Raw genomic sequence first — 13,039 nt, 5'->3', positions numbered from 1 at the left:
TTCAGTTACATGGCAATTTGAAAAAATTCGTAAAACTGGGAGTATTGATGATGAGAAACTCAAATATTTACTTAATATTTTGTTTGTTAGAGGGCGCCACATACAGTGTTGTACCTGAATTTAAATAACTATAACTTTTTTGTGTCGCACTGTATGTCATTTGTCACATACCTATTCTCCATTCAATTTTACGTAAAAAACAATAAAACAAGTGAAAAAGTCATGTGCTATGTAACATTATCAATTTATAAATTACTATCACCAAATTAGTGAAAAAATAGGAAAAAATAAAATTAACAAAAATATAACCAAAATACCAAACAAAATTTTTTTTTGGCACCCTGTGCCGTTACTTTTTGTCTTAAAATTAGTCAGTTTCATCCTTTAAAGTTTGTACAGGTATTTAATAAACACCCTGTATATCATAATTTGATAGTTTACTATATCGACACGGTTCTTAAGATCGTTTCAAGACGGAATCAATCAGTTTCGTATGTGACGTCATCAAACGAACAGGAAAATATATTCAAAAACATTCTGAAACTGTTTGTCAAGAAAAAATACCTTTAATACAAACAAACATGAAAAAACGGTAAAATTTCAAGCGGCTACCGAAAAGCTTCAACGAAATTGGCAGTAGTATTCCTACAACCATCAATACTTACTTACCTATTTAAATTCCATTGAATTTACGAGTCTAGTTTTAAGTACAAATTACTCGGATGAACGCTTTCACTAATTCAATTAATCGTGTTCCGGGTTCTATAAAAAAGTGACGTGACGATTTTTTGGCCCACTGTACTACTAAACCTACTAATTGGCATGATTAATATTGTCAGTTCGTTAAAATGCAGCTCCCCCACTACTCCTCCTCCACTTTTGGCCTCTGTAGCTTCTCCGGGTGCGAATACGCCATCCTGGAGAAGTCCCTAACTACGTCGTTGAATGTATCGTCGCCTGTGACGCCCAGTTCCGAATCCTTCATCTCCTCGTTCAACCTGCCCAGTCTCAAACTGCAAAAAATTATTTTTAGTTAATTTATTAAACACGAATCTTTACTACTGCTCACAGTGTGACGATGTCGGCGTGTTCTTTCTGTTCCGCCATGGACAAGGGCACTTTGCCCTCGTCGTCCTCGAGATGCTGGTCGGCGCGGTGTTTCAAAAATAGACATACTTGAGCCGTGTGACCCTCTTGGGTCGCCAGATGTAGGGGAGTCTTTCCGTTTTGGTCTTGAGCATTTATTTTCGCACCGTTTAATACTAAGTAGGCACATGGCATCACAGAACCCTGGAGGAATGATTAATAATGAGTGGCCGTTTTGTTCACGATAAGGGTGCCTATCATTGGGATATTGAAAATTGTGAGAGATATATGTACACTCAAAATAAAAAAAAGAAGTTGTAGGTTTGAGGGACCATCGGAATGACAAACAAATCTCGGGTAGGTTTTAGTTTTAAAGATATTTTGAATTATACCTAATTTTTCAATATATTTTTTTTCAATAATTAGAGCTAGAACAAAAAAGAATCCGGCAATTTTTTCTGTACTTTATCATGGAACAGTTAGGTTTTCTGTCTTCTAAAATAATTTGTAGAATTTTAAGTAAAAATAGTATCTGAAAATTAGAAATTTATCAAGTTTCGATACAACATTCAGACTGTAATATTGAAAAAAGACTTAAATAACTGATTTAATAAGAGATCATTCCAATATTAAAGAAAAATATACTCAAAAACAATGTAGATCTTTTTTTTCTCCATCAGAATCCGCTTAGTTTTACAAATCTAGTTAGAAACAAAATAAAAACAAGATTCCTTCCTATATTCATAAAATATTACTATTCTGTTTATACAGGGTGAGTCATTAGTAATGGTACACAGCTTAATGGCAGATTGTTAACGTCAAAATATAGCAATTGGGCCAAACATGCCTTAATCAATTGTTGCTCATTTTCGTTTTACAGGGTGTTAACTTGAAAAAATATTTTCTTTTTTTTATCTATATTTTAAGTATGTATGGACCGATTGTTTTGAAAATTTGTAGTTTTACGTTTTTTGAGGAGGCAAATACGAATATGCAAACAGTGTTGGGGTCACCTCTAGAGGGCGCTAGTTATACTGTCCTATCAATGTAAAAATCTGTCTAACTTTTTGTATTTTACAATTTTGAATTTTTTAACTACAAATTATTGAACTACGTTCAATTCTAAATAAAAAAGGTGTACTAGTTACAAATCGGTAAACTAAACCGTTTTCGAGATACAGACGTTTTAAGTTTTTGAGATTCGGAGGGAATTAAATTAGAAAATTGGCAGGTCTTAAAATACCAAGCCTGAATTAAAAATTAAGACAAACATTACAGCAATTAAAGATTTTATTATGCATATATTAACAAATTGTTAACTACCAGCAGCTTCAGTGCACTTTCTTAACCTTTTATTAAGATATTCTCTTCTCTAAAAAATAACGACAAGGAAAAAACTACTTCTTAATCAAATTGAGTAGAAAACAATATGGTATTGTAGTGACAGCTGTCAATTTATTATGTCCATGCCTACTACTTTGGAAAAAATAATTTTCTAATTTAATTCCCGTCAAATCTCAAAAACTTAAAATGTCTGTATCTCGAAAACAGTTGAGTTTATCGATTTGTAACATGTATACCTTTTTTATTTAGAATTGAACGTAGTTCAACAATTTCTAGTTAAAAAATTCAAAATTGTAAAATATAAAAAGTTAGACATATTTTTACATTGACATGACAGTACAACTAGCGCCCCCAGACGTTAGTGATGGGTAGTTCGCGAACGAACGAGTTAAAACGAACGATTCTTCATAGTGAACTAAAAGAACTAGTTCCCTATTCTAAAACAAAGTAGTTCGTGCGAACTAATTGTTTCGATTTTGACTGATCTTATGTAACATAAAACAGCGCTACGTTTGTGAAACGGTTCAGTGTCTGTCTGAGTATCTGAGTATGTCCTTTTTTTATCGATTTCTTTGTAAACAATTTAACTCCCACATTTTCTAGACCTTTTTTTTTAAGGCATTAATTTCTCCGGGTCTGTCATGAAATAGATCTGGTAACTATAAAACTCTAAATGTAAACGAATCTGCTTGACCGAGACTGAACGATTGCAATCGCGATTGGCAGCGGGAGAATATCTAAAGTAGTTCGCGAACTAGATTTAAGAACTAGTTCACTTGGAGCAAGTAGTTCTCGAGAACTAGTTCTCCGAAATGAACTATTATGCCCATCACTACCAGACGTGGCCCCAACACTATTTGCCACCTCAAAAAACGTAAAACAACAAATTTTCAAAACAATTGGTCTATACATACTTAAAATATAAATAAAAAAAGAAAATATTTTTTCAACTTTAACACCCTGTAGAACGAAAATGAGCAACAATTGATTAAGGCATGTTTGGCTCAATCGCTATATTTTGACGTTAACAATCTGCCATTAAGCTGTGTAACATTATTAATGACTTACCCTGTATACAAGCCAGAAATGAACTAATAACAGATTAGTAACAATTTTTATTAATTTTAATTGAATTAAGCTAATTCAAACATTAAAAAAAAAAAATGTTTATAAAAAATCTTATCAAATCAAGTCGAACAATGTTCTTCAAAACCATAGGAGGATAACGAGAAAACAATTGATGTCTGCAACCCCACCTCAGTGGACTCGTCAAGTGACGCAAGTGACGCACTGCTTCACCTAAAATTCTGATTCCAAATACAAAGGAGCCCACGAAAATGTGTCTTAAGGGGGTTTCTCGCCAAAAAGCGTAGCACTGTAAGATTCCACATATCATAAAACCCCTGTGTACCAAATTTAGTGATTCTCGCACAACATGGTTTTGAGATATAAAAAATACTTCTTAACAGCAGATTTCAGGGGGCTGTAACTCCGAAAGAGAGGGCCAGTTGGCAAAAAGAAAAAATACGGGTCCCCTAAATTTGTCTTAAGAATCTATGACCAAATTTTATTGCATGAATTTCGGGACACCCTGTATTTACTCATAAACAAAAAAAAAATGCTTTGAAAATCCATATATATTAAAAGCTGTAGGTTACTCTCGCTCCCACTCTCGGAAGCGATAAGAGGCATATGGTATTATCAAAGGCTTTCCTCGCGAGCCGAGCAGCGGCGAACCGAGGGCCCCTCGGTCCTTCCTTTATCCAAACATCGTATTTTGAAGGCGATCTGTTCGCGCCTTCTATGTGAAATTTCCACTTAAAGAGTCCTCGCCGAAAATTAACTTTTTTTGGTGGGAGAGAGATACACGAAGTATATCCGATATTTAAACAGAGATGGAGACAAACGTCAGTGAAGACGTCAAAATAAATTTTGTCATTTGAACCGTTTTTCCAGACGATCGGGCCACGGTGTCGTTACATTGCCATTAGGCATCGGTTCTGATCTTTTAGAGACAACTGGCAACTTTGGCAAACATTTTCAATTTTCTGTTTACATTCACGGAGAACTAACATTTCAAATAGCCCATGCAGGCTCCTTCTAGTGTTTAGATCGCCGTAGCACATTTTGTAAACTCACGACTGTGAAGCCGAAGGTCCGAGGTTCGAATCGTGGGAGGGTCGCATTTTTTCTTTTTTCTTTTTTGTAAAAGAGAACGCACCGTAGAGCGGTGGTCGAGTTGCGCGCAGCACGGCCCGAGAGAAAGCTCAAGCCCGCATCAGCAGATTTGCCTACCTTTCTAGTATGTATCTTAAAAGACGTCTAAAATGAAATTGTTAACTAAATTGAAGACAAAATATCAGTTACGGAACTGGCAAAGTTACCATAAATGAAGTCATTTTAATAAAAAATCATAAATAAAATATATTTAAGATATGTTTGTGTCATTTAAATGATGCCCTAACAACATAACTTCTTTCTATTCTTTGATATCCCCACGACAGACATTCTTATCTTCGACAAAGTATATATGAGACTACAAGTAGCAAAGAAAATTAAATGACACAAGTATGACTTACACTTAGAACTGCAGCATGAATGGGGCTTCTTCCCCTGTCGTCGGGATTGACCCAACATTTGTCAGCACCTTGAGCCAAAGCTTCGCACATCACTGGTAAATTATGTGCCGCAGCAGCCTTGTATAAAAGTAGATCAGGCTGCAGCTTGGAAATGTCCTCTTCGCCTAAAATAGATCAAAATGAAATAAATATATACTCCAGTGTCGAAATAATAGGCAGCGACTCATTCTCCACATGTAGACCTGTGCAACGCCTAAGGTATGCGGGGAATGCATTTCATTTTCCAAAAATTATTAAATATAGAGCAAATAGCTATGTCGCAAACCATTTTTCAAATATCTCACTTATCCTCACAGTAGTCTCTTGTTCATCGCTACTTGAACACATGTAAAGCTATCCTAAAAAGTCAATTTTATCATACAATGTTCATGATCTGTTAAATTTGGTCATTTACGAATATCCTGATTAGTAGACTGGCCACTAACAGCCACATACGATTCTTAACAACGCTTATCGGAATAATTAACGTGAAAATAATGCTTTCCCGCTTATACGCTTATGATAAGCACTGACACGTTTCAGCTGGAAAGTGTCACATCACACAAGAAGTCAAACCATGCAGCTCAGTGATCTCCATTTTTGCTATTTCATACGCACACACAAAATTATTGAATTAGTAAAAATTTTTCAATTTCAATTTATTTCACTTACCAACAGTTTCATCGTCCTCCTCCCCACCCGTAGATTCCTGATCGCTACTCAAATCTATAGCGCCCTCTATCGGCTGCTTGTCCAGGTCATTTCCGAAAAGCAATATACTGGTACGCTTCTTCAAGCTGTTTCGTTTGGAAGATTCGCTGTTGGTGTCATCTTCTTTACCGCTACTGGCACTGCCACTCTCCACGCTTTCCGGTATCTTATCGATCTTATCAGCCAGGTCCTCCACCGACTTAGAGAGCCTCTTCTTTTCCCGCTTGTCACAGCTCCTGGGTCTCCGCCGCATTTTCCTCACGCTCCACTTGCGCACCTCCATCAGACTGGCTCGAGACGTCCTGTTGGATGACGGAGACAATTTGTTGAATTGTGGTAACTTCTCGACGAATGCCTTATCTACGTATTTGGCTTTTATCCATGTCTCCCTAACAGCACTGAAAAGAGAATTGGATTATAAAAATTTACCGGAAACAAGCAATAGGATCTAAGATTTACCCAATGCAGTGTTCCGAAGCCCTAACAAAGTTTTCAGGTACGTTAGCCTCATAAATTTTGTTAACGAGTGAATTGCCAAGTTCGGCCATCACTTTGATGATTTCAGGCTCCCAGTCGTCCAACGTTAAAGATCGGACTTTACTATAATGAACACCTAAACTTCTATGAACACCAGAACATTCTAAAAAATAGATAAAGGGTCAGATAATGTTTAATCTTAGTACAGGAATTTACGAACCGATGCAAAGAGTTATCCCTAGATTAATGCTAGCCCAACGCGGATTCGGGCTACCGCAATCACAGCAGTAGTTATTGCCAGGAATTTTTAACAATTGCTCCCACATCCTACAAAAAAATATAACAAATTCTATGTGACAAATGTGATTTCGCTGTTACACAACTTACTTTATCTTCTTGATTTTGTTGTTGTTAATAGTAGACAACTGTCCAAACGAATTCTTCCCGGAGATATCCTCAGAATATCGAATTACTTGGTTTTCGCCCTTTTTGTTATCCATGTCTACGCTGTGTGCCCTTTGAATGGCGGCACCGATGCCCTTTTGCAGGGCTACAATCCAAGATTCGTACATTTCCTTGGAGTCTGCTTGCAACATGTGGCTCCTGTGGAAAATTAATATGAAATTCAAATTGGAACGGTAGATATTCAGTTGTGTACCCCTAAGGTACATTTGAACTACTACAAAAGTTTTGAACTATATCCTCAAGGTACATTTGAACTTCTGTCAAATACTGAAATTAAAATTTTGAAGTCTATTTACTTCAGTCATTTATAAAAAAATGTTTAAATTTGAAGAAAGTCGCTTACTTGGACGGTGACAAGACTTCAAAACAGAATCTTCTTTCTCCGTCTAACACTGGTTTGACTGTACATAACCTCAAATCGTCCTCCATAACTGTTTCGTGCTCTTCTCCGGACCGTTTTCTAAATCGCAGAATAACTTATTTGTGAAATGTTTAAATATGATCACCGTTTACATTAATAGAAAAAAATGTATTACGAATGAACTTGATCGAAATTAATTTTACCTGTAGACTAATTTGTTGTCGTAGAGGTAAAACCAGCGACGATTCCAGGTTTTGAAAGCATTCGAAGTCCTTTTGAACAAGTACCCCTCCATCGTAGGCGAAGCCCTGTCATTTCTTAACAAAACCGGTTCGATGTTGGATACCACTGCATGTGTATTTTCTAATTCCTTCTGTACCTTATATGTTTCTTCCCGCATAACTGCTATCTTAAAATTTAAAAAAAACATTATGCGATGCCCAGAAGAATACGGAATAAATATTTTTTTAAATAACTAACACTTCTTTGATAAGTGATAAATAAAACAATACTTATCGCAATAAATAACAAAAGTAAATAAAGTAAATTAAACAGCAAATTCAATATTAATGAGATAAGTTTAATAAAGTCCCTTAATGAATAACTTCCCATTACTCCCTTTACATTGAATATACTGAGGAAAAAATAAATAAAACATTTTTTTTCACTTACTTCGTCTGCCAATGTTTTGAAAAACGGTTCCAAATCGGCACAGAGGTCGGAGCCCTGGTGGTAATAAGTCGTACAGGCATGCATGTACGACAACAGCTGAGAAATCATATCCTCCGTCAATTTACATTGTAAATAAATATTAACACATCTATAAAAAATGTCATATCTCTATCTCCGGAAAATTGTGCAAAAATTTACAACAGATAAGACCAAATAGAGCTCAAATAAATCAATGTTTACTCAATTTACATTATTTGATTAGATATGCCTCCAAATACATACCAATATAAACTTTAGATGACCATTATTATTGGCAAATACAAAACTACTGCTGCTACTACATTTCCATTTATTGAAGGGGGAAGGGTTCTAAAGGGCAGTACAATTAATTTGGACATTCTGATGACTCAACTGCTGATAAATCAATACTGTTTGTTTGTAGTGTGAAGCAGTAAATTTTGTGACACTCATTTCTGGTATTGTCAACAGCAGCATCTATTTCAAGAAGAGGTACTTAAGATTAATAATAAAATGCATGTTGAAGCCACAGATGTCAATGTGTTTGTAATAAACTGGCAAGTACATACTTACAGAGAAAATGCAGGGAATTATTATCAAATTTTCTTGAAGTAGTTTTTTGTTTAAGAATCATATATTATACCTATTTGCATAGGTCATATGTTTTATTTAAAAGGGTTGGCAAAGTTTTAGCAACAATGAAATTTAATATTAAAGGTAAATATAAAATATCGGGCTGATAATATCGCTTATAACATATTTCATAAACCTGTTTCACATTTAGCAGTCTTTGAAGTAATAGATTACAAGAAATTGTCATATATACATTACAATAAATTGGCCAACTTGTTGGGCAAATGTAGCTACCAAGCTTTAGAAAAAAAAACAATAACAAATCATAACAGATGCATATAACTGCATACCTAAGCCACTAAAAAGGTAAAAATTAGAGTTACCAAAATTGGCCAATAAATCAAAGCTGGCTCTATAGTCTCCAATTTCTTGAACAACTTATTGAGGCTAGAAAATGTATGAATTACATACACCAAATATAACTTGGTTAATTTCTTTATCGACTTATTGGGTCAATAGTTGGTAAATCTAAGACAGGTTTAAGAAGTTCAAGCAAAAAATATGTTGACTTACTGTACTGAGGATTTCATGCCTCTTTTTGGACTGCAGCACGCTGATACTGTTTACGTAGTCCAGAGTTTGGTGCCCGAAACACGATCTAACTGCTACCAAGATGTTCTGAACCTCCTCGACTTCTTGTTGCTTACTGCGTGGGGTATGAGAGTTGCGCAGCAATACATTGTCGTACTCCGAAGAAATTTTTTCAAAGTGTTGTTTATAGTCGCGGACTTGTTTTATATCACTGAAAAAATTTATTGAATGGTACTTTTTCAGGAAATATGTTTATGTTCTGAAGTACCAACTTGCATATTATGCAGAAGATATTGCATTCAATTTCAAAAATAGTATTGCAATGTGAACATAAAGTAGGCAGTTCTTATTGTTAGAGAAAAATGTAAAAGGTATGTACATTTTAAATAAACTAAAGTTGTGCCACAATTAGTTTTTTTTATTTAGAATGTATTAAGCGTCAAACGACTAATAAAAAATGCAATGTTAACAAACAAAAGACCTACAGCATTATAGCAAAGTTAAATTTAATCGAAGCTGCATACTTTATCTCTAACGGTGCGTAAAATTGAAATAACTCACTAATTAATTGTTTTTTGCTGATGTCACACTTCGAGAACAATATCCAAAACTGGTTAATTACATATTGTTTTACTAAAGTTGATGTTAACTTACTTTTTTATAAAAGACGTGAGATTCTTCAATATAGTTCGAGACGCCTGGTCTAGTAAGATCGTATGGAATTTGTTCATTTCTTGCAAACTATGGATGAGTTTGTTCAGAGAAGACAGTACCACTGGGTCTTCTTTGAAGTGGGTACTCAGGTCCCACAAGCTATTCGCAAATAAGCTGAAAATACACGATTTTTCTCAAGATATATTAATTAACTTGAAAGTAAATATATGGTGGTTCATTAGTGTGCTCTGTAATTATTTGAGACACAAAAAAGTATTACAATAAATGATGGGGTGGGGGATAAAAAATGCTGTGTTTTAGTATACAGAGAGATGTAAGACAATCCGGCAGAAAGTTAGTTTTTCCTATAAATTTTTGCATATTTCAATTTATTGTATAATTCTGCAGAGGGTGGTGTAAATAATTTTACGTTTGATTGAGGCTTTGCTAAATTATCTAAACTAATAGAAAAAATCAATTTGTGTCATATATGTACGTTCTAGTCAATCAAAACATTATTATAATGGAAATAATTTACTTACATTACTATGGCACGAATAATTTGAGATATTTTGCACAAAGCATAAACTACATATTGTGGAATCCCTAGTACCAAGCTTGTGTAAAAATATGAGCACTTCCAATGGGTGCACTATAAAACTATTTTTTTTATTATTAAAATGTTGATGTAGTTTGATTAATATTATCATTAAGATAAAAGTACAGACAATACGTTATTAAATAATACTAATGAAATATTATATTATCTTTTTATTTTTAAACTAGAATTTATATGTGCATTAGTGATTGAATAAAATATTGTAGCAGCATCACTTCATTTTTAACCCAGATATGATAAAATGCTTGATTTTATTTTATTTTAGAAAATCTTGCTCTGTATAATCCATTTCTTCGCACTGGATAACAGATAATATTTTAAAAACCAAATAGATCGATCAGAAAAAAACAGTTGTGCGTTGTGCAAGCCATGTTTATTACTGTTTAAGTAGTACCTACTATTTTGTTTTATTGAATTACGTATTTTTGTTGATTTTGGCATTTGCCATCATTTTACATTTGAACGCAGATTAATTTTGATACTTTATTTTGTTTAAAGTGCGTTAAGTAACCTTAATTAAAATAAAAAATAAAATAATGAAAAAGTGTTTCTGGATGTAATGTCTAAATCGAATTTATCGAATACCACACAATAGGTTCCATTAAAAGAAAAAAAAACTATTAGACTATCAGGCTTTTGTAAAAGAGGAAACTGCAGAAGTAATTTAGTGTACAGACTTGAGTAATATTTGAGTATAAAAACGATTATCTCCATCATTCCATCACACATATGACATATGCATGCGTCATCTCCGCCTAAGTAATACTTAAGCATTTTACTCTACAGATTTGGTCAGCGGTTTCCTTCTCACTTTTATATGTCACCATATACATATATGTGTAAATGTATTTTTGATTTCATCCTCTTTCTTTGGATCTCGAATAACTACAGAGCAGAGCTACTTTACTTTGGCGTACTATAATAGACCACCTTGTGTATGGAGAATATCGAATTCAAAGTTCCTTTTGTAATAAGAATTAAAATTTATAATATAATTTCAAGAACTCTATTTTTTCACAATTTAAAAATTTGATTGAGTAATATATCAAATTTGGATAATTATCTTTATCAAAAAATTAATCTGCAATATTTATTACTCATACAATGTGTTGATTACGTATAGATTTAAGATTCACTTCAAATATTTGATAAAATATTTGATCATGACTGATAAACAAGCAATAAAAGCAGTATAATAAACTATGAAATCACAAAATATGTTAGTTGTATATTTTCAGGAAGATAACTTTAGTATATTATCCCTTTAAGACTCAGTTTTATATTTTAAGTATGTAAACTTAGTCATTTTCTCTAAAAACATTAAAACAAATACCTAGTTCCTTTTTAGTGTCTAACAGTGTTATTAAAGTTAGAACAATTACTTTCAATCGTCTTTCAAATGAATATTCACAAAACTCACAGTGACCATATAATTTTTTCTATATTTGATTAATTATAAGTAATGATTTGCTTAGAAGAATTGTAGAGTACTTAATAAACCATAAACCACAAGTTGTACGATATGAAATTAATAATACAACAAATTAATTTTCCTGGACAGTTCATCATAAATTATTATGTTTACAAACATTCCAAATATTTACATATTCCGAATATTTCTCGATATGTTATATAATTGTACATAGAACTGTTGTTTAAGAAAATATTAAAGTGGTCAAGATGATCCTGCATAAATTAATACAGGTAGACACTAGTGACTCACAGCAAACAAAATATTGTGGGTTAAACTTTAACCTTGTTGAGATTTTTGTACATAAGAATGATTATAACATTAGTCATTTCAATATCATCGTTTCTGTTGTTCCAGAAAAAAAATGATTTAATGATTAATAATAACAAATGGCTTTTTTATCCAATAGATTGATACTCTTAATTGCTAAATTAGATTATAAAAATGTAAGGCCTATAATTTTGCAGATAAGATAAACTATTTAAAAATGTGCATTTTCTAGCAACTAATAGGCTGTTATTAACATGTGCACTTAATGAAAACAGTCACAGTTTGTGACAGCAATTAAGGCAATTAAAATTGTTAAATGCAAACCTTTGTTGGCCAACATATGTTTTTCCAGCATCTATCATAGACCCGCATACTTTTAGGATTTTTTCCAGCCTACTTTCAAGCTGATCAATGCTCGATTCTTCCTCCTCCAACAAACTTCTAAAAATAAAATACATCTTGATGTAAATGTTTATAAACAATATTCCAAGAAATGCTAACTTGCCTGAATTTAGGTGAATCTCTGAGACATTCCTGCAGTTCTATTTTGCCAACCATTTTGATAAATGCAATTTAGGACTATGAACATAATACAGTTCTTCTTGATAAGTTAAATGCACTTAAATGCTTTTAAATTGAGTCATCGAAAGGAGAAAACCACTTTCTTATTTTTCGTCTACACGTCAAACGTCAAGCAAGACAGCAAGACTATGACCCCAGGACAGCAACATAAAAATAATGTTTTATTTATATATTTAAATTGGTAACCACCTGCGGCTACTTTCTGAGCACATGTTGAGCGTGCCAAGTGTACAAGGTTCACGCTAAAACTAGTTGACTAAAGACTAAAGATGACGATGACGGATAACGGGAATGGTTAATCTATAAATTCGAAACGGTTGAGGACACGGTATATTAAATTGATCTCTGACTAGTTTTTGAATATTTCAAGAGTAAAATAATCAGGTTAGTATAAATAGTTACAAATGGAGAATTATTTATGGTTTTTGATTGTTTGAAAATAAATATAAAAATATATAATGGGTATGGGTGTACACATCTTTATTGAAGCTTAACACAAAGAGACTACCAAATTAAAGTATCTAATA

At 33.3% G+C, this 13,039-nt stretch overlaps 1 protein-coding gene across 1 annotated transcript; it reads right to left on the bottom strand.

Moving 5' to 3' along the window:
• Positions 1-356: 356 nt before the first annotated feature.
• Positions 357-12,631, bottom strand: LOC108910491 (arf-GAP with coiled-coil, ANK repeat and PH domain-containing protein 2). The gene is made up of 14 exons (XM_018715098.1): positions 12,436-12,631; positions 12,255-12,371; positions 9,571-9,744; positions 8,899-9,127; positions 7,735-7,830; positions 7,266-7,471; positions 7,045-7,161; positions 6,624-6,839; positions 6,457-6,563; positions 6,219-6,399; positions 5,721-6,157; positions 5,010-5,173; positions 1,070-1,290; positions 357-1,013 (listed from the first exon to the last, which is right to left on the bottom strand). Exons 1-14 carry the CDS (start codon positions 12,486-12,488, stop codon positions 863-865), a joined length of 2,469 nt encoding a protein of 822 aa, XP_018570614.1. The 5' UTR covers positions 12,489-12,631; the 3' UTR covers positions 357-862.
• Between the last annotated feature and the right edge of the window lie 408 nt (positions 12,632-13,039).

This window comes from Anoplophora glabripennis, unplaced genomic scaffold (genome assembly GCF_000390285.2).
Source record: "Anoplophora glabripennis isolate ALB-LARVAE unplaced genomic scaffold, Agla_2.0 scaffold376, whole genome shotgun sequence".
Taxonomy (NCBI): Eukaryota; Metazoa; Arthropoda; class Insecta; order Coleoptera; family Cerambycidae; genus Anoplophora; species Anoplophora glabripennis.
This window is presented reverse-complemented; position numbering and strand designations above follow the sequence as displayed.

Excerpts from the sequence above, each read along its gene's own strand:
- LOC108910491 (XM_018715098.1), bottom strand. The coding sequence starts at position 12,488 with ATGGTTGGCAAAATAGAACTGCAGGAATGTCTCAGAGATTCACCTAAA. Across the intron at positions 12,372-12,435 it reads AGAGATTCACCTAAATTCAG|AAGTTTGTTGGAGGAGGAAG; the intron begins GCAAGTTAGCAT and ends TTTTATTTTTAG. Across the intron at positions 6,158-6,218 it reads GCTTCGGAACACTGCATTGG|TGCTGTTAGGGAGACATGGA; the intron begins GTAAATCTTAGA and ends TTCTCTTTTCAG.